We start from the raw sequence: 19,201 nt of genomic DNA, 5'->3' as shown, positions 1-19,201 counted from the left end.
GAGCGGAAAAAGTCGCCTGCTTTTACAACATAGACTACTTGTTACGCTTCTCACCAAACCTCGAGACAGAATGGTCTCTATAGAAACGTTCTTGCCTCGTCTACGTTTCGACGTGGCGTTCACACCCTGCTTTTCTGTGCTGCACACGGAAAAAATAATCTTCATACTGCGTAAACTTGTGGCACCTCGGAAGTTTGCGTAGAACATACATCCCCATCGAATGTACAATAAGAAGCTTCGAGCGATTATCTCGTGGACAGCGACTTCGTTTGGTGATTGCGAATAGTGCTATTTGATTGACGTAATCTTTTGTCGCACAGCAACGTCTCGATGACTAGTGTCATTGAAATTTTATGTGCTTTGATTTGTGTCTTTTTTTTCTTTCTCATTTTAATGTCGTGATAACTTTACTGCGTGGCGGTGGCTAGCAATAATGGTTGGGGTGTCCCTGCAACTACAGCCTGAGAGGTTTGCCGACGACGGATGTGACAGCTTGATGGATCGTACTGTAGAGACAACACGAAAGCGTTAGAGATTTGTTAACTATAACGTAACATTAGACCAACTAAAAACAATATATGTTCATTGGTTTGTTTCCTTCTATTCTCGCTAGGTTGTTGTTGATGTTCTTGTGTTTCTTGTTCATATTGTGTGTGATGTCGCTTTTTTATCAGTAAGTTCGGAAAAGCCGACCTTAAATTGGGCCTATTCTCTCCATTTGCTTTAATCGAAACAAACAAACAAAAACAACGGGTATAGCACATATATACAGTAGTTTCCAACGCCCTAAATATGAAGGGTCTTGCAGTACGAAGCAAGGAGGAAAGAAAACAAGAGAGCAATAAAATTTGCTCGACCTTCGCTCCTCCATGACCTCAAGATATCGATTTTTCTTTTTTATGTACTCCGTGCTGGCCACATCATGGGGAAAACCGCCTCCGATGCCTTCAGCCAAGATTCCGCACGCTCCGTTAACCTGTGTATGTTTTTCGAAGGGTCTTGCATCGGCTTGCTAGTTAACCTCCCTGCCTTTCTACTCTCTCTCTCTCTCTCTCTCTCTCTCTCTCTCTCTCTCTCTCTCTCTCTCGCATCGGCTCGGTTACATACTTCCATTTTTCTTTTTCTTTTTTTGGATATGCTCGCGGGCCGGGAGAACGGGAAAAACGCATTTGCCCTAATTACGATTCGCGATTTCTTGTGTGGCGCTGTGCGGGGTTTTTCTCGTGCTCCCTACGGAATGCGTCGTTGTGCCACTGAATGGAGGTCAGCCTTTTCGCACTACTGATCATGACTCCTAATTCATGGAATCGATCACTGTTCGCAGGAGGGCAGTTTTGACACGCATCGGCGCTCGTAGTTGTGGGCTCAGTGCACAAGGCCATCGATGCCGCGCGACGTCGGTTCTCGTCAGATCACCGAAACTATCGGCATCGTCGTGCTTGGTTTTTGATCACTATGCGTGGTTACAAATCTGTGTTTATTTGCCATAAAAAACTTAAATAATTCAATAGGAGACGCAGTTGGAACTATATAAAATATAGTGCAAACCATGACGATCCAACTCTTTCGTTTACAGGCAGGAATGACATAAATAAGGACGGTGAGACGATGGTTAAGGATATGACTACGGTAGTGCTTATCGATCGTAGTAATGGTGACAATCGATTGAATGCCTGTGTCGAAGACGATGACGTCGGCAGTTCGTGGCATGAACGTGCTTACGTTCTGAAACTGCGGTCGAACAAGCTGGTCATCGGCATACTTAAGCGTTAATTAGCTCTTACGATTCCTTCGGCTCTTTCAGGAACGATGAAGATGTCACCACAGGTCCTGAATTCAAGCGTTATTAAGAAACAAAAAGCACCATGCGTGAGAGGTCGTGCGATAGCTGGCTTTTAACGCGACAGCGTTAAGGAGCTCGTGTCGCAGAAAAGCCGGTGTCGTCGGCGTCGGTGTCGGTGTCCGCGGCGTTGGCCGTGAGCGATAAATAATGGCAGGCACTTCATAAATAAAAAGCAACTTCCAAGATGGGCTGGGTGGGAATCGAACCAGGGTCTCCGGAGTGTGAGACGGAGACGCTACCACTCAGCCACGAGTTCGATGCTTGAAAGCGGTACAAACGCGCTTCTAGTGAACGCGGTGTTGCCTTAAAAATGTGCCGTAGAAAGTTAACTGCGGTGTATATCGGTATTTATGAGCATGTAACTTACAGAAGTCGCATTTACACGAGTAGCGAAGTGCGTTTCCGCTACATTTCTTCTGCGCTTACCGCACACGCAGAGCCATCTTGCGGCAAATACAGAAGACCCCCTCCGCTCAATGTACGGCGCTGCCCCGACAGGTGGCGCGCCATGCGCGCATTGGGGCTTTGCGCGGACCGGTGCCAGGCGCGTCGCGGCGCCGACTCCCTCTCCCCTGACGGCGCTTCGCCGTGCTCCCACGCGGGTTGCAGAATCAAGCGCCATTCCTTTCTTTAGATTACTATCTTTCTCTCTGCCCGTGCCGATCACGACGTTTGGATGGCGTAGATCGTTTCCCCCTCCGAGACACCGAGTTCTTTGGTTCGTTCCGTTTGCTCAGGCGCACGTTTCGTTGCCGCGCCGAACGCTGCGTTGCTCGGCGCTCTCCGTGTGATAGGTGGCCGCAAAGTCCGATGCGGGGCGCCTCGTAAGTGATCCCTGCGCCGTAGCGCATTGTCTTACACCCCTTCGCGGGTCGATGGGAACGCTGTCGCGTTCCACTCTTGAAGGCGAAGCTTAAGCGTCCTCCAATTTTTATTGTTTTCAGGGATAAAACCATCGACTGATGCACTACCGCTACCACTGCAACCATGCACCAGCACTACCATCATCGCCTCCAGAAATATCGTGTAGGTAGGTGGGTTATAACCCATAGTTTCAAATGGCGTTTAGCTGGTATAATGTGTTCGCGCCCCTGTGCGTCTGTGTTTACATGTGTGTGTTTACATGTGTATGCGCAAGTGTGACTGTGTGTAAACATAATTTGCATATTAATTTGCACTTGCTAGGGACGCTGCACTTATACGGCATCGGACGGGAGGTGTTTAGCTCATTGCATTATTCTCCCATATAGACTTCTACGATGTGCCTAATGATATCTTGTTTCCGAAAGGTCGCGCTTGAACTCGATGCGAGACTCACAAAGCTGTGCTGGAATCCTTGTGAACCGGGGGACAAGTCTCTCGTCAGTATTAATCGTACTCTGCGTGTGACTGCGTATTGCGTTGTAGTGTGCCTTCCTCTCCATTTGTTTCCTCTTTCATCACTTCTTTGCTTTCTTTATTTTTCTCTTCTCTTCAGGTGGGTGTGGCGTCCCTTTCAGATGACAGATGCAAGCCTGCCTTTCTTTCTCTTTGTGGTGTTCGTATATTTACATGACTACTACTGCTACTACTACTACTACTACTACTACTACTACTACTACTACTACTACTACTACTACTACTACTACTACTACTACTACTACTACTACTACTAATAATAATAATAATAATAATAATAATAATAGTTTTCAAGAGAAGCCTAGACTTCGCGGGTGCCACATGGAACTGGGCTAACTGCATACCTTTTTGTCGTTGATGGCGAAGTTTGGCAGGAAGTTCTTGAAGGTGGTCGGCCTCCTTCGTCGGTGCCTGTAGGGGTCGTCGTCGGTGCTCTGGGACCCTTCGGAAGTGTGACCGCTCCCCAGCGCAGCGCCATCGAGGAGCTCGGACGGCGGCCTCGACTGTCGAGTCTCGAACAGCTGCGGCTGCAGCGACGAGGTCGGCAGCGACCGGGCCATGGGCAGGCCGCTCCGGAAGTCGAACGTGTGGCTCAGCGGGTAGCGGTCCTTCTGCGGACACACGAATTGCGGTGACTTTATATCTTCTGCACAACCGTGGTGGGACGAGAGCTTGTGCGCTTTGCGCGTGGGACTCTTGAACAAGTAATCGCGGCACTGTACGACTATGATAGGAGGGAAAGAAAAATTGAACTACGCTTGCTAGCACTGAACGGGTGCTCGCGGTAGAGTCCCTCGCCGGCAGCCCGCATTGGCACCATTACACTTCGTAACGCCAGCAGTATATCCGCTGGCTTAAAAATTGTTTGCGTGTTTGCGGCTGCCTTCGGGTTGACAAATTCTCTTGCAGAAAGGCCATCGTAAATGTTATCGCAGTTATTATAACCATCGTCTGTTTAGTTCTTGCTGCCTTACGGTCCCTTTTAACGATGAGTAAGCCAAACCAGAGCATGGAGGACTGTATCTGATACGGAAAATGTAGGTGGTGAGAGAGGGTAAAATATCCTCTGCTATGTTAACGCTTTCGATAGGCTTAACCGATTATTGCTCCGCTATTTAATTCGATCATTTCATTAAGACAGAGATGTTTGTGATGGTGGCTTTTTGTTTGGGGAAGAACATGACAAAAGTTGGGAGTAAGGAAGTGCTTTGAAACACACCCTAAGAATTATGTCGGGGACAACGGGAAGTTACTGACTGGCTTCTTTCTTTGTAGCCAAGCACTCATAAAGAAAGCCTTGTTCGTATCGCACTTTATTTAAACTAGAACTACTTACTAAATTAAATACTGGGTTCTTTAAGGGCAAAACCACGGTCTGATTACGAAGGACGCCGTAATGGGGGCCCCGGAATAATTTTGGTCACCTGGGCGTGTACCTAAATCGAAGTACGCGAGCGTTTTAAGCACGAAATACTTTTAGCTCCCGTTTTCAGCGACCTTAAAATGACATTGAGCCAAAAGCCAGAGCTATTATCCGGGCATTCAAACGAGAACATGGAGGCAAGTTGCGAGAACAAAATGAGATCATAACGGCAACCAGTCAAAACTTGAGGAAATGCAATCTCTGGCCTCCAACCCTTTGTATCGGACCGCATTGCACGCGCTAGTTACTGCCCAAACAAGTTAGAAAAATATTGCTTCCAAGTTCGTCCTAATGTCACTCAAGCTGTAAATTCTAGTACGCTATAGTTTTATTTGTCATTTACAATAGCGACTTTCAAAAGGCCGATGCAGGGCACCATACACTTCATTGTCATCCTTTCGCTCTGATACATGGTTGCCTGCCTGTGCGTTTTTTGAACGCCAGCGGTCCGTGAGTTCCGCGGCACGGGTCTGGCGTCGTCTCGAGAAATGGCGCCACGCTGCGTGGCGCCTCCTTCAGTGGCTTTCTTTTTTTCTAGCTGGGTAGTGCGCTCCGTCTCCTTGGCGTATTTCGCTCCCCGTCATGCCGCCTTCAGCCCATTTTCTTCATCTAGCTGGGCAGCGTCCATATGGACCAGTGCACAGTATGGCGTGGTGCAGTGTGGTGCGGCGTGGTGCGGCGTCGTGTGGTGAAGTGTACCGTTGCGAACATGCGCTACACCCATTTTAAGATTGTGGCTATAGCATCATGTCCAACGAATCTGCTTTGCCGGTTGACATTTTATGCCTACATCGACTCTCCATTACGGGAGACCCAGCATTTTTTATTTTTGCATTTCACTCCCAGTGAAACGCGGAGACCGAGGCCAGCGTCGAACCCTCGACCTCGTGCGCGTTATTGCAACGCCATAGTCACTGAGTTACCGCGGTAGGTGCCACTTTTCGATTTTCACGTTTTGTGATTGTGCTTTGGATGTTTAGAAGCATTTGCAATTTTTTTGAACGAAAAAACCAGTCAAAAACACAAAGGACAAGAGGAGAGGTTCACACCACAACGACTGGACTATCAACTGAGGTTTATTAGAATCAGTGTAGTCCCAGCAAGGCCAGCAGAGCATGCGCAACTGCATCATCGCTAATCACATAGCATGAAATGACAAGAAACGTTTCTATCGGGACCGACTTAGAAGTTCAAATTCTTTTTCATGTAAGCGCACCGAGGTTGTACTAACGCAGTCATCACCTAATAAACTGATGTAGTACGCTTCCAAGATTTGCCATTGCCATTGTTCTAAATAATTTTTCGGCAGCTCGCGTAGCAAACATGCAGACGTATTATAAACCATGATGTTGCAAACAAACAAACAAACAAACAAACAAACAAACAAACAAACAAACAAACAAACAAAGAAACAAACAAACAAACAAACAAAGACAGTCATTCTTATAGACATCCAACGTCTTGGGTGAGCAAGCCTGATAAACTGCTGGACTAAGTACTGAACTTTTGCGAAGAGCAAGAAAACAAGAAAAGTGAACTACTTTCAAGGCCTTTTACTTCACTGAGCGAGAAAAGTACAGTTATGTCTATTTGGTTTTGCATAGCCGTAATTGTTGATTTCTCGACACTTCAGGTGGTCGCTGTAGGCGATCACAGAAGCTGTGCTTAATGAGCAGTTTCGGACATTTGTAAATAGGTGACCCTCGTGCTCTAAGCTAATATAAGTGCACGACAATTCAAATACGCATCTGCTTTGACTTCGACTCGGCCGAAAAGCTTTGAAACGAAGTCCCCGAAGTTCTTGCGCATATCGAGACGTCATTTTAAACACACTAAGAAAACGGACATGCCAGGATCGCAACCATAGCAGCTCCTTAATAATGTGTAACTAGCGGTGTCAAAAACTTTATTTTTGGATAAGAGTTGTATAAACAGGCTAAACTACCTTGGACATGATGGCTGAAGTTTCAGTAGGTGGAACCATCTTTATTAAAGGCTGCCTCGTCGGCTCCTATTTTGATATTGTTAAGTGCCATTTAGGGTTTGTGAAACAGTTGACAAAATAGCATTAAGACATTACCGTCGAATCAAACAGCGCGTTTCTCACTGGCGGCTTAACTCGCTTTCTGCTTTCTTTAATAAAGATGCACCAATGTATAGCTGTGAATGGCGATTCTATTTCTTTGTTCCCCGGTTTGCTTCTCGTTTTATTGTTTTGCATACGTCGAGAAAGGCGGCAGCGTACGAACTAGATGTCATATAAACCGTTTCTGTGCGCACGAGACAACTCCGCGCAAACTAGTTTTGCAAATAAAGCGACTGCGTTGCACAGACCCAATATTGTGTGTGTCCGTTGTCTTCCGTGTCAAAGAAGCGCGTCGTGGCCCCTCTCCCGACGCAGAAAACGGAGAACGACAATAAAAGCAAAAGAAAGAACGGAATGTCGATCGGAATCCTTACTTTCCCGATGTTCTCCCTTCCGCACATTCAGCTATATTTTGTCACTATGCAAGGGGCGATAACTATAGAACATTTTGGGGCCCATGGGCGCCGACCGATCTGAGTGCAGATTAAATAATAATAAGCGCCCTCTACCCGGACCGCGTCCCTCCGACCCGAACGCCTTGCTTCAGCTGAGCAGACAAGTGGGTCACTAAGGGATCGAAGGAGGCGAAAAAAAGGGGAAACACACAGACACACAGACACGCAGAGACGCACACGCACGCACGCACATATCGCAGCAGCTGCCGGAAATGGAGGATCGGTGAGCTAGGACGTCGCGCCTTAATCATCAGGAGAGGGTACCGCGAATAGATGCCCCCACCTAGTCTGATTCGGGGCCGCCGAAACGCGGGTAAGATAACGCGTGCCGCACCGAGATTTGTTCGTGCCCAGCGACTGCGGGGGGGGGGGGGCTCTCCCGAATTGGGCCGCATCGATTGGACCGCGCAGTGCCGTGGCTTTGCGGTGATCGCGAGACAGCCCGCAATACGGGAGACCTTGGCGTCGTCGTCCCGCTATTTTAAGGTGCGCAAATACTACGTCTTCACGATCGAGAGTCGGCCTGGCCCGAGCTTCACGCCTCAATGCCACCTTGCCGGCCGTCGACACGCAACAACTTCTTTTTTTTTTTTTGTTCGTGGCGCGTGTTCTATTTTTGAAATGCTCGGTTGCTCCTCGCACGTGTGCCCAAATTGCTTGTCTCTGTCTCTCTTTTTTTACTTTAATAATTTAATCACACCTGCCAATTTCCTCCCCTCCGGTGCATGGGTGGACAACTGGAATTGCCTTTCGTTTAAGTTTCCTACCCTTAAACCGAAACTTTACCAAGAACACGGTTCACTTACGCTACTTCTGCTAACGTCCCTGTCAATTATCTTTTCTATCTCTTTCTCTATTTAGGCAGTTAACAGCAGTGTTGCATAGCTACCGAGTTCAATGACTATATGTTCAATAGCTTCCCCACTAACATAGAACGGTCGTCATTACTCTTTCACCGGTGTAGACTTGAATATAATTTGGCTCCCGTGGTCGTCATGGTGCTGTCGTAAGAAACAGTAACACACTCGGCATTTCGAAACCGCGATTTGGGCATCACTTCGCAGGGCTACCATCGGTAATTCTAATTTAAAGCGTAAGCATATGTGTGAAGAACACCCTCAACCACAGAGAACGATACATTTGCTAGCTGATGCAATAATAGGGATTAAAAACCCGATCGGGGAGGAGGCGGCGTCCGCTACTTTCGGATGCAAAAGGTACCGCTGACGTGAGTAACACGATTAGGAAAGTCCAATTCACATGCTGGAATCAAGGCGAAGCGTATCTTTCGTGAAGTGGCTAATTAAGTGTTATAAAACTAACTTCGACGCGTACAACTGTATTTGTTGCCACCCTGTGGTACGTGTTACCTCATGCAACGTTTATGTATTTGTACCGCGCAGTTCACAACTCTATTATATAGCATGCAATGTTTATGTTTATGGACTGCGCACCACACACAAGCCATACCCAAATCGTGACAGCAGTTCATGCCAGTGCGCATTGCGAGACGTCAACAGAGACATGTCGCGAGTACGAAGACTATGTGTGGCGTTTGTCGAGGCATGGCTGCTCTCTAACGCAGCAGCAACGTGGAGTATGGTCTGCCCAGTCGACCGGTTGCTATCTTTCGCCGCATCCGACGCTGTGGCACTGCGAACTGACTCTGCGTAACGTCCCTAGATAACTCCTGCGTATGCTGGGGACTTTAACCTTGTGGGGTGTCTTCGCGCATGGCTGAAGCATGAGATTTAGAGGGCTCGGTGGCGACTACTATAAATTGTTTTAGTTTACGCGACTTGCGAGAACAATTTCACGATGCGCCAACGACACAACTTGAAAGATACGGAAGGGCGTGCGGGAAAGCCTTCGATAAGAAGCTGAGCGATCGCAAGTTGCAAATACCAAAAGGTGAGGTGAAATTGTCACTTTACCCTGAGGGTCAACGCTAGTTCACGTGCAGTTGTCTGCGTTATGATGAGCTTCGTTCACTTACCGTGGACGCTAATAAACTTAGACATCGGTGCGCAAACGCAAGTAAAATCATAAGTATTCGTGATGAAATTTCGCAAGCAGTGTATAATATATCGAGCGAATAGTAGGGAGAGACGTACGCAGAGAGAAGTATGAGGTGAAACACGTAGAAGCATGAGGTAAGCCTGGCTATTCATCGGTCCTCAATATTCCAACGTCTGTGGCCAAATGGAAACTGGCGTGCGCGCTTGTGCTCTTGCGTGAAAGCAAGAGCACAATTGTGCTCTTGAGCACAACTGAGACAATTGAGACCAATTGAGCTTCCTCGTGCAAGTGCAGCGCGACGCGGTTTTGGGGCTCTTGTGCAAGAGGACGAAGGTTCGATTCCACTTTCGGATACGCATTAAAGCGAAGCTTTCTTTGCAAACCCTCCACGGATATTGCTGACCATGGTTGCTACTGCTGCTGCTACTGGGTCCTGCTGCTTGTCGCGCCGAATGGCTCACACACAGTGGCTCACATACGTCACAGGCCGCAAAGAATCTTGTACCGTAGCTCTAGAACTCTGGTGTGCACGAGAATACGCCAACACACGATCGCAAAGACCGTGACAGGTGCAGAGGCCCGAAAAACACGCGTTGCAGTCTGCTTTGACTTGTCGACTTCTTCAATTCCTCCTCGAAATTTGAAGTTCTGCAATGCGGTTCCTCGGCTTTTACCTGAGTAAGAAAGAAAACGCGGCGCCACGTGGTGTATACTGATTAAATTCAAGAAGGAAACGACAAATGTGAACTAACATCTGAACCGCTCCATTGCATTCGTGAAGTCATTACTAAATTTAACCTCTACAGTTTATTCTTCTTGAGACGTTCGCCTGACTGACTGAAAGAGGAAGGTAATGCGAAACTTTTTCGAAGTCATTAAAAACGGGGTGATTAATTAAGGAGCAGACCGCCAATGTGTTATCTCGTCTAAGAACATTTAGTTGTTCGAGAAACGGGACGGAGGCAAAACTGCAATCAAGACACAGCTTCTCGTCTGCGAAGTTTTGACGCGTGGAGAAAACGATTTCCACGGCGCTCTTGCGACGCTCTGTCGTTGGGGAATCATTCATTGTCGACGAAATCACAACGGCCTTTTCACCACAGCGTACGTATCAGGCAGCAAAACTTTGCCGTCCGAGATCAAAAGAACCGTCAGTATATAAAAGATGGCGTGACCATTGGCATGACGAGATATCCAGCGTTCGTCACAACGTTTCCGTAGATTACTGCGTTTCACTTCGGACGTGACCCGTCTCGTTGGGGGGGGGGGGGGGGGGGGGAGGAGGGGGGGGTAGTGCCTTAATTGAGCGAAATCTGGCGTCTTTCTCGACCTATTTTTAAAACTCGATCGTCCTTGGCGAGTGTACTCGTACATGCGCGACGTCGGCCTCCTTGTTTGTGCAAGGTGCCGTTTTTCTGTCTTCTTATGCTTGGGTTGTTTAAAGGCGACACGGCTCTTGAATCACAGCCGCCGTGTGTCCTTGCTCTAGGCCACTATTTATGGACCCGCAGCCGAAGAGCTGGTGCATTGTCAAAGGAATAAGGCCGGCCCCTTAGATAACAGAAAGTCTGCTTCGTCCCAAGGGCTATTTCGCAAAACGTAAACAGTCAGGCAGGGCATCGTCGAAAGCTGCACACACGGTAGAATGAACGAAACTTTCTTGTCTGCGCGGCCAGAGTTAAGCGTTAAGCAAGGTGCTTGGTGTTCTTGGCATATAATGGCTACCATGGTAACATTGATGAAGTAGTAAAATTGCGCACGCAGGAGGGAACTTCTGAAAACATAATTATCTGTTAGCATAGCAACTATGACATGATGTGAAGAAAGGTAATCAAGTAAACTTCGTTTTCAGCATCCGGTAATGGTGCTGGTCTCATTGTTTGAAGAAGGACGAAACCGCTGGATAAAAAAAAGAAAAGCTGTGAGGAACGACGCATTTCAGCTTTCGCAAACGTTAGCAATTCACATCGCTCGAAAAAATAATACAAACTCTTCTGTAAGAGGGTTTATGAAAGCGCCCTTCCCCCCCCCCCCTCCAACACTTCCTCCATTCAGAACATATTTCGAACTATATGCACGCGTGTGTGTGTGCGGGGGGGGGGTTATTTTTCGTTTGCGTTAACGGTGACTGCGATATTCCATACTGTGTGTGTGTGTGTGTGTGTGTGTGTGTGTGTGTGTGTGTGTGTGTGTGTGTGCGTGTGCGTGTGCGTGTGTGTGTGTGTGTGTGTGTGTGTGTGCGTGTGCGTGTGCGTGTGCGCGCGCGCGCGCGTGTGTGTGTGTGTGTGTGTGTGTGTGTGTGTGTGTGTGTGTGTGTGTGTGTGTGTGTGTGTGTGTGTGTGTGTGTGTGTGTGTGTGTGTGTGTTTTGCGTTAACTGTGGCTGCGATATTTCATACTGTTTCAGGGTTTCACGTTTGACATGGCGCAGAGCTAAAGGCCAAGAAACATACCTGACATGGCTCCTGGCGCATTGATAATACAGAGCAATGCCAAAAATACTTAACGAGAACATGACACATGACCAATGGCACACGCACTACTTCGTATACCACGAGTAATCAAACAACACATTTTTTTAAATGCACAGAATAAACTATACATTTCAACAATTTGATGCACTGGACTAGTGAACTGTGTCATTTATCAAAAATAATGAGAATACAACAACAGGAGGTTGCAAACAATCCAGGAAATACAATTTTGATTACCTCCTAAATGTCCAAGTAAACGTGAAGCTTGTTCTATGATGTCAGTTAAGGAATCATGCATATTAAGTACATTAGGAAATTGCAATTTTAATTGAGTGCCCTAATTTGTTCTTGTTCGAATGTTTGCAAAATGTCTGCTTCTAAAGAAATATGTAGTTGTAGCACTGTGTGTACAAAAAAAATGTTTTCTCGAACTATTCTGAACTCTAGAAAGATAACTTCAGGGAATTTTTGTTCACACAATATATTATTACTTAGTATGCAACCTTGCTTAAAGTATGGAAAATAAAGTATACTTATACATAGATAAATTATTCATGAAACGAATGCTCTTTTTCTGCATTATATATGAATTTTGCAAGTCAGCTTTAGAAGTTACGCCCTATACAAGTAAACAGTAATGAATCCGACTGTGAATCACCGAATGATATAACTGACGCTTTAGTTTCAGAGGTACTAATGCACGATACTTGTTTAACGCATGGAATTACTGGGCTATATTAAGTTTAAGAAAATTAACGTGGCCTGTCCGGCGCAAGTTCTCGTGAAAGAAAACGCCAATAAACTCGTGTTCCAAAACCTTCTCTATGAAATACGGTTGAAATGTAATTACGCCATCAAGAAGGAATTCGCCTATTGTTTGAAAAAAAAAGAAATACGATGTACTTTGTCTTAATGACATTTAAGAATAGTTGGTTAGCAGTCAGCCACTTCGAAAGGTTATTTACCCACCCATTACCGATTAGAATCTAAGATGAAGCATGGCGTGATGGAAAAAGGACGTTCGTCTCATCTGAATTTAATAATATGTCAGACATTTCAGGGAAATGTACAAAATCATTTATGTAAAGTAGGAAAATTGCGGAGCCTATGATTGAGACTTGAGGAACACCATATTCTATCGGTGACACATCAGACCTAGCGCAACCTATATCTACGAATTGAGAGCGATTCTGAAAATAACCATATAATAAATCAAGTGCACGGCCCCTATCGATATATCGGTAATCTTGAAAAATAAGTATGTTGTGTATAATAAAATCAAATGTTTTGATAAACTCTAAATATCTTCCAATCGTTTACGGCTGATTTTCCATATATTACAAGCAATTTTCCCACGGACGTTAAGTACATCTGATTCAGTACATTTATGTTTTTATAATCCGTACTGATTCGCTTACAGTAACTTCAGTTTCTCAAGCTGTCCTCTTATTCTAGAGTTCGAAGCTAGCTTTCTCACTTACTTTACAGAAAATTGGGAGTAGAGAAATTGGTCGATAATTGCCAATGCAATCGACAGCACCACCTTTGTATTGAACCGAAACCCATGCAATCTTCATTTCTTCGGGAAATAGTCCAGAAGAGAACGCAGTGTTAGTTATGTGACAAAGCGCTGTACTTAATATGTCTGCGACTCCTTTGATTGGTCCAGTCTTAAGGTCATTGAAACCGCAGGAGTAACTGTTTTTCAATTCACTAATTATTTTTTTTAAATTCACTTGGTGTAACAGGATGGAGAAAAATTGTTCTCCTTTCTTTATTACTTACGTACACACCTGCCGAATCACCCAAATGCTTCGTAAGGTTTACGAATTTGGACTTCCTTTACAATTTTACGAATGTTGCGTCAATATTTACGATAAACAAATTCTGTTAGCAAAAATGTGTAGTTAGTAAGTTCCTGAATCCGCCGTTCGAAGTCTTCCGATGCATGGTGAACGAGTGCAAGATGGTACTTGCTTTGAGCTAGCTTATATAGGCAAGTTCCAGAAGCAGTCGCGAAAAAAAAAAGTCACATTTAAAAGCAACATGATGGTGTCACTTTTTGCTGTGCCATGTTTAATGTTGCCTGTACGTGCCTTGCGTCGAAAGTTAAGCCATCGGTATGAAAGTTTGTATGTTTTTTTTTTCTAATCAGGCGTGTGCTCAGGGCAAGCTTTAAAAAAGAATGATTGCAACGTCTGCCCCCCCCCCCCCCCTCTCCACACACCTACCACATCTTGCAGTGGTGAGCGGGATATTACGAATCTCAAAGCTCACTGGTTGGCGGGTATGCTTACATAGCATAAAAAAAAGTATCCGACACCTAAATAACTAAACATCCATGAGTGTAAATTAAAAGTGACAAACTGTCAGCAATATCTTTACTACGGAAGACTTGCTCACCTAGTTTCATTTCCCGTGGGGCACCAGTTTGAGTAGGCCCCCATAAAGCGTTCAAAGTACGTCAACCTTTTTTTCGGGCTATAGGAAATATCTGAAAATGTTTTTATTTAACATACACAATGCGACATTTATTTATGTCAGCGTGTAATTCTAAACTTCTTACATTGTTTTAGAAGTTCGTTATCTCTTTGCTTATGCAAAAAGGTTTCGAAGCGTTTATTTCGCGCCTTTAATAATTTTAGTAGGTCGTAAGTTACCGATGGTTTTCTTGTTCTCTTTCATTTCCTCGGTACCACCACGAGGAAGGAATGTTCATCAAGCTCAATAATTGTATCAAGGAACAAGTTTTAGGGGGTATTAGAATCAGAGCCAGCCGCATCAGACACTTCACTCCAGTTTTCACAATCAGTAATTCGAGCAGGCCAATCAATACGCGTTGAAAAGCCGTGCAGGTACACGAGGACAATGAAATCGCTAAACGCGATATTGGGTCTCAGAAGGTAAATATTAAAATCACCCAATATTACCGCAGGCAATTTTAGGAATGACGAGGAATATTGAAAAAACTCAAAGAAGCTAAGATATTCACCACAAGGTCCAGGAGGAAGCCGATAGGTGATTCGGATAACAAACGAGTTGCATTTGATAAAGAGCGATTCACAACTTGACGTTATGGTACAATGCTCAAGAATGACGGTGTAACGTAAATTATTCTTTACATACAAGGTGACACCGCCACCCTTCCTGTCAATTCTATTGAGATATACTCCAATCGATAACCATCAAATCGCACTATGTCATGAGCACAAGGAAATCATATTAGCGGGAAAGCTAAAACTTCAAACTTAAGACATAAAGATGACAGAAAAGCATTCTGACCATCGTCCTTATTTCTTAAACTGCGAGCATTAAAGCAATAAAAAGAGAAGTGCCGTTGCTTTTGTTGATCAAAAGCGGCGTTTCGAAAGTACTCACTAGTCTGATAACAAAAACGACACGTAGTAACGGCCATAATAATATATCTTTTTAAAAAACGTCGGCTATGTAGCAACTTTCTCGGCATGATCCTAAATCATTTTGTTCAGATCGTATTCACTGCGAATTTGAATGACGTTATCGCCTTCTACTTTAAGCGAAAAAAAAAATGTGCCCGTTCTTCTGCCGAAAAGAAGAAAGACAGAAAGAAAAGTAAGAAAATCATTCGTTTCACTTTCTTTTATCCTGATGGAGAAGTGTCTTGTTCATGGGTGTCAAGTTGTCAAATATTCGCACGCTCGATTCCAACTGCTTCAGCCGATTACGACACTGATTCCATTGCTCCATTGCGTCGCAGAAGATTGCGGAACATTAGATTGCTAGTATAGGCTTTTGAGTTTTTCAATATTTATGCGACCTAATGGGGGGCATTTATGTGTGTATAGGTGTCTTCTCTTTTTGTTATTGTTTTAATTCTGGCGGTATCTATTATTTTGTTCTCTATCGTGTTTTGCTAGGTATCGCTGGACAAACATTTATTCTTAATTCGTTTTTTTTTAACGTGAAGGAGTAGCCAGCATGACATGTTGGCGCCAATATCTCCTCATAGCTGTGTACTAAAAGAAAATTAAAAAAGAAACCTTCGCATTCGCGTGTAATACAAGCTGGGTTTGTTCTTCCGAATACTTTTCGAAAAACACGTTAACTTCCAGAAACCACCGTCGCTGCAGTCATCTCTCATAAATCATAGGCGATTGAAATTGTACCAATCCTTTCTGCTACTTTACGTGACAGTTCTAGAGTTGTCGATTAGTGTATTCACGTGTCAAGCCGGTTATACGAAGCGGGAACGTTAATGTGATCCTAATTCAAGTAGCCTGGCGGTAGTCTGAGGAGGACACATGAAGGCTCGGGACGGCAGGCTACTACTGTTTTTTCTTTTTTTCAGCCAATGGCGATTGTTGGGCTCGATGTAGGCCCTGCTGGACCCGCTGAGCCAGACCACCCTTCTGGACTTGAACGCTGAACGCCCTGCATTCTGAAAGCTGAACGCCCTGCGTCCTGAACGCTGAACACCTTGCGTTCTGAACGCTGAACACCCTGCGTCCTGAAAGCTGAACGCCCTGCGTTCTGAACGCCAAATTCTGTTAAATATTCCCGCCCTGCGTTCTCTGCAACACCAACTCAGCAGGCCGAGCGCAGCGTGAACCGCAAACGGCCTCCATCCCACCGGCACTGTCTCCCATGCGTTCCATGGCATCGCAGTGCATGCTTCGGCTCCATCAACGTCCCCCATTGGTATAGTATAGACACGTCTTCCGCGCCCACACCCCTTGTCTCGCTATCATGTCGAGCTGAAGACGTTCACTCAATAGTCACGGTCACCTTCTATTGAATCTTAATATGAGTGTTAGTTCTGATTGCTTGTGCAAGATATCTCTTCTCATTCCATGCAGCAAATTTATGCTTTGTAAGACTTTCTTCAATGTTGCACGGCGTCTTTTAATGCGTGTGTGAAAAGCTATAAGTTCCTCCTGGTCTCTGCGTACATTGAGTAGAAAACCAAATGTGTACTGACTAGCTCTACAGAAGATGCCTCTGGGTAACAACGTTTCTGGAGTTGGCTATCTTGGATCACCGAATGACCTAGCGTACTTATTGGTCTTGCTGGTTCCTCGGCATAAATAGATAGCTTCGAAATGCGAAATGCAGAGATATAAACCGAAAAAGAACACGCGGTTTGGAATTCCACACTGGAAGTGTGATCAGAGTGTAAAGAACAATAAAACGACAGAGTAAACTTAATATACACGCGATCAGAGTATTTGTGACATTCCTACACTTTCTTTCTTTCTTTCTTTCACATGTTGGAGGCTGAAAGAGGGGCTGATAGCTTGACCTAGTAACGCGCCATGATTTCCAGTGGCAAAAAAAGTTGGAGTCAGACCAATAGGAAAGACACTAGACTAACAAATGAGCGTCTTTCAAGGAGGTGGTGGGGGTGTTGGTGTTGCAGCAGGCGGGGTTAGCCTGGCATAAATAGTCAGGTTAACCCCAGATCCTCAGAAATTGTGTCGCCTGGGCCTCCTATGAGTGTCACAGTGTCAAGTCTAATCCTTTCCTTAAAACTTTTTTCCTTTTTTTTAACTGCTGTAAAACATGGTGCGTCTCCCTCATTGTCAGTGAGAGTGAATCGGCACCTACGAATCAAAACTAGAAACGGGCATTCTCATGCTGTTATTTCGATAAAATAACCATGTTTGTTTATTCATGCTCCGATTTTCGCGCTTTATTCTGCATTAAAGGGAATAATAATCAACCTTCTGAAACAGCCGCTCAATAAAAGTGCTAAAGTTGGCTTCGTTATAGTACAAGCCTGTCGTACAGAAAATCCCGCTTTGAAGGGGCCACGGAAGGGACACCGAAAGAAGCCTTCGTTCAGTGTCACGATTCGAGGCTGCATATTTCATAAGAATAAAACGAAATGTTTTTTTACCTGACTGAAGAACGTATCGCAAGCTGTGCCCGGAACCGGGTCTGCGCATCACAAGCCATACTTACTTTTATAGACTAGTGCAGAAAATGAGTCAGCTTGAAAAGATGCATGATTAAAACTGCAACTCATATAGTATTTCATCGCTTGTTAGGCAGCAGGAAGGACAGCATGCAAAACTTAATGCGGCCCACGTAGCATACTTATATGCTTACCTACAGCGCAACAACTTAGACGAAACACCAAGGAAAAATGAGATCACACGAGCGCGGCGTGGTGTAGTCTTTAGTGGGCGTGTTCCGTTTGCTGTGCTCGCGCTATGGGTAAATGCTATGGGTAGACTGACCCAATTTTAGTTTTATTCAGACATATATCCATGCCTACTCAAGGGGGTCGCCAACTGTCTCTGGCATTGCGCTGCTGAGCCCGAAGTCGCCGGTTATATTTTGGCCACGTCAAGGGCAAAAAAAAAAAAGAAAAGCCAAGGCGATCGTGTATTTAGATTTAGGTGAGCTTTAAAGATCCCCAGAGGGTCAAAATCAATTCGGCGAGTCCTCCACTATGGTGTGCCTCCAAATCAGACTATGGTTCTGGCAGTTACAACCATGGAATATAATGAAATTTTGCGTACATGCCCACTAAAGAAAAAGGGTGAAGGACCAGATCGCGCACCCGGTTGGCTACCCTACACACATGGCGCGGGCTTAGGGTACAAGAAGAAAGAAAGGATAGGAAAGGTGGTAAAACACTTGCTATGGCTCTTTGAACAGTTGAACTTTTCAGATGAAAGCGTGTCATCTGAACGTCTAAACACAACAGGCGTTCGCTATCAGTGTTTCGTCTACTCACCACAATCGGCAAAGAGTAGCCCGGTAACATGGGTAGCCTGTCTGTAAGCCTTGCCTCCATATTCGCGCTGACGGCACAGTTCGCACTATTAGTCTAGCTGTCGCAACGGACGGTCGTCACCAGGCATGCGAAGATCGCGCGTAGAGAAGCGGGGAGCCGAGAAGGACGTTCAGTAAGGTCGACTTCTTTCTCGAGCTGGCAGTTGTTCTGACAAACGGAGCACGGGGCCGTCAGAAGACAAGAAAAAGAAAAACTGCAATAGTCGCAAAAGTAGACACTCGCTGCAAAGCTTCAGTCAAACGGCAAGCGTTGATTCTTGGCGCACATCAGTTGTTCTCGCAAACCATCCGATGTCAGTGCTTCGGCCTGTTGTCTTTCGACCTATTTAACGCTGTTTTCACACACCGCCGAAAGAAGCGAAAGAACTTCGAACAAAAAAATTGAGACCGATTCCAAGGAACTTTGAGGAACGTGCAAAATTATATGACCGGAACAGGTTTAGAAATAAGATCGTTCTTCATCTTCTGTCCAGAACTCCGTGCTGGTTTTTCTCCATGCGCCAGAACTTCGGTTTCGCTGAACGTCGGTGTAGCACATGACCATCGCGGAAGCAGGTCTCACTTTTTCGGCGCTACGCACAGCGGGCATCTTAAACACATCGTCTCGTGACGCGGATGCCTCTCGGCGAGTCTTCCTTTCGACCCGACAGCGAGAGCACACACGCCAAACTTATTTCGCGCTGCGGGGCACGAGACAAGAGCGAGCCGGTCAGCGAGTGCCGTTT

General features: G+C 45.5%; 1 protein-coding gene across 1 annotated transcript in view; it reads right to left on the bottom strand.

Moving 5' to 3' along the window:
* Window positions 1-18,477, bottom strand: part of LOC135920544 (EF-hand domain-containing protein 1-like) — a 42,566-nt gene extending 24,089 nt beyond the window's left edge. Inside the window, exons 1-2 of the mRNA XM_070539445.1 lie at window positions 18,418-18,477; window positions 3,586-3,852 (exon numbers count right to left, since the gene is read on the bottom strand). Of these exons, the coding sequence (XP_070395546.1) occupies window positions 3,586-3,852; window positions 18,418-18,477 (327 nt within the window). The remainder of the gene's footprint in view (window positions 1-3,585; window positions 3,853-18,417) is intronic.
* Between the last annotated feature and the right edge of the window lie 724 nt (window positions 18,478-19,201).

Source organism: Dermacentor albipictus, chromosome 5 (assembly GCF_038994185.2).
Source record: "Dermacentor albipictus isolate Rhodes 1998 colony chromosome 5, USDA_Dalb.pri_finalv2, whole genome shotgun sequence".
NCBI lineage: Eukaryota > Metazoa > Arthropoda > Arachnida > Ixodida > Ixodidae > Dermacentor > Dermacentor albipictus.
The sequence above is the reverse complement of the archived record's forward strand: the minus strand, read 5'-3'. Positions and strand labels throughout refer to the sequence as shown.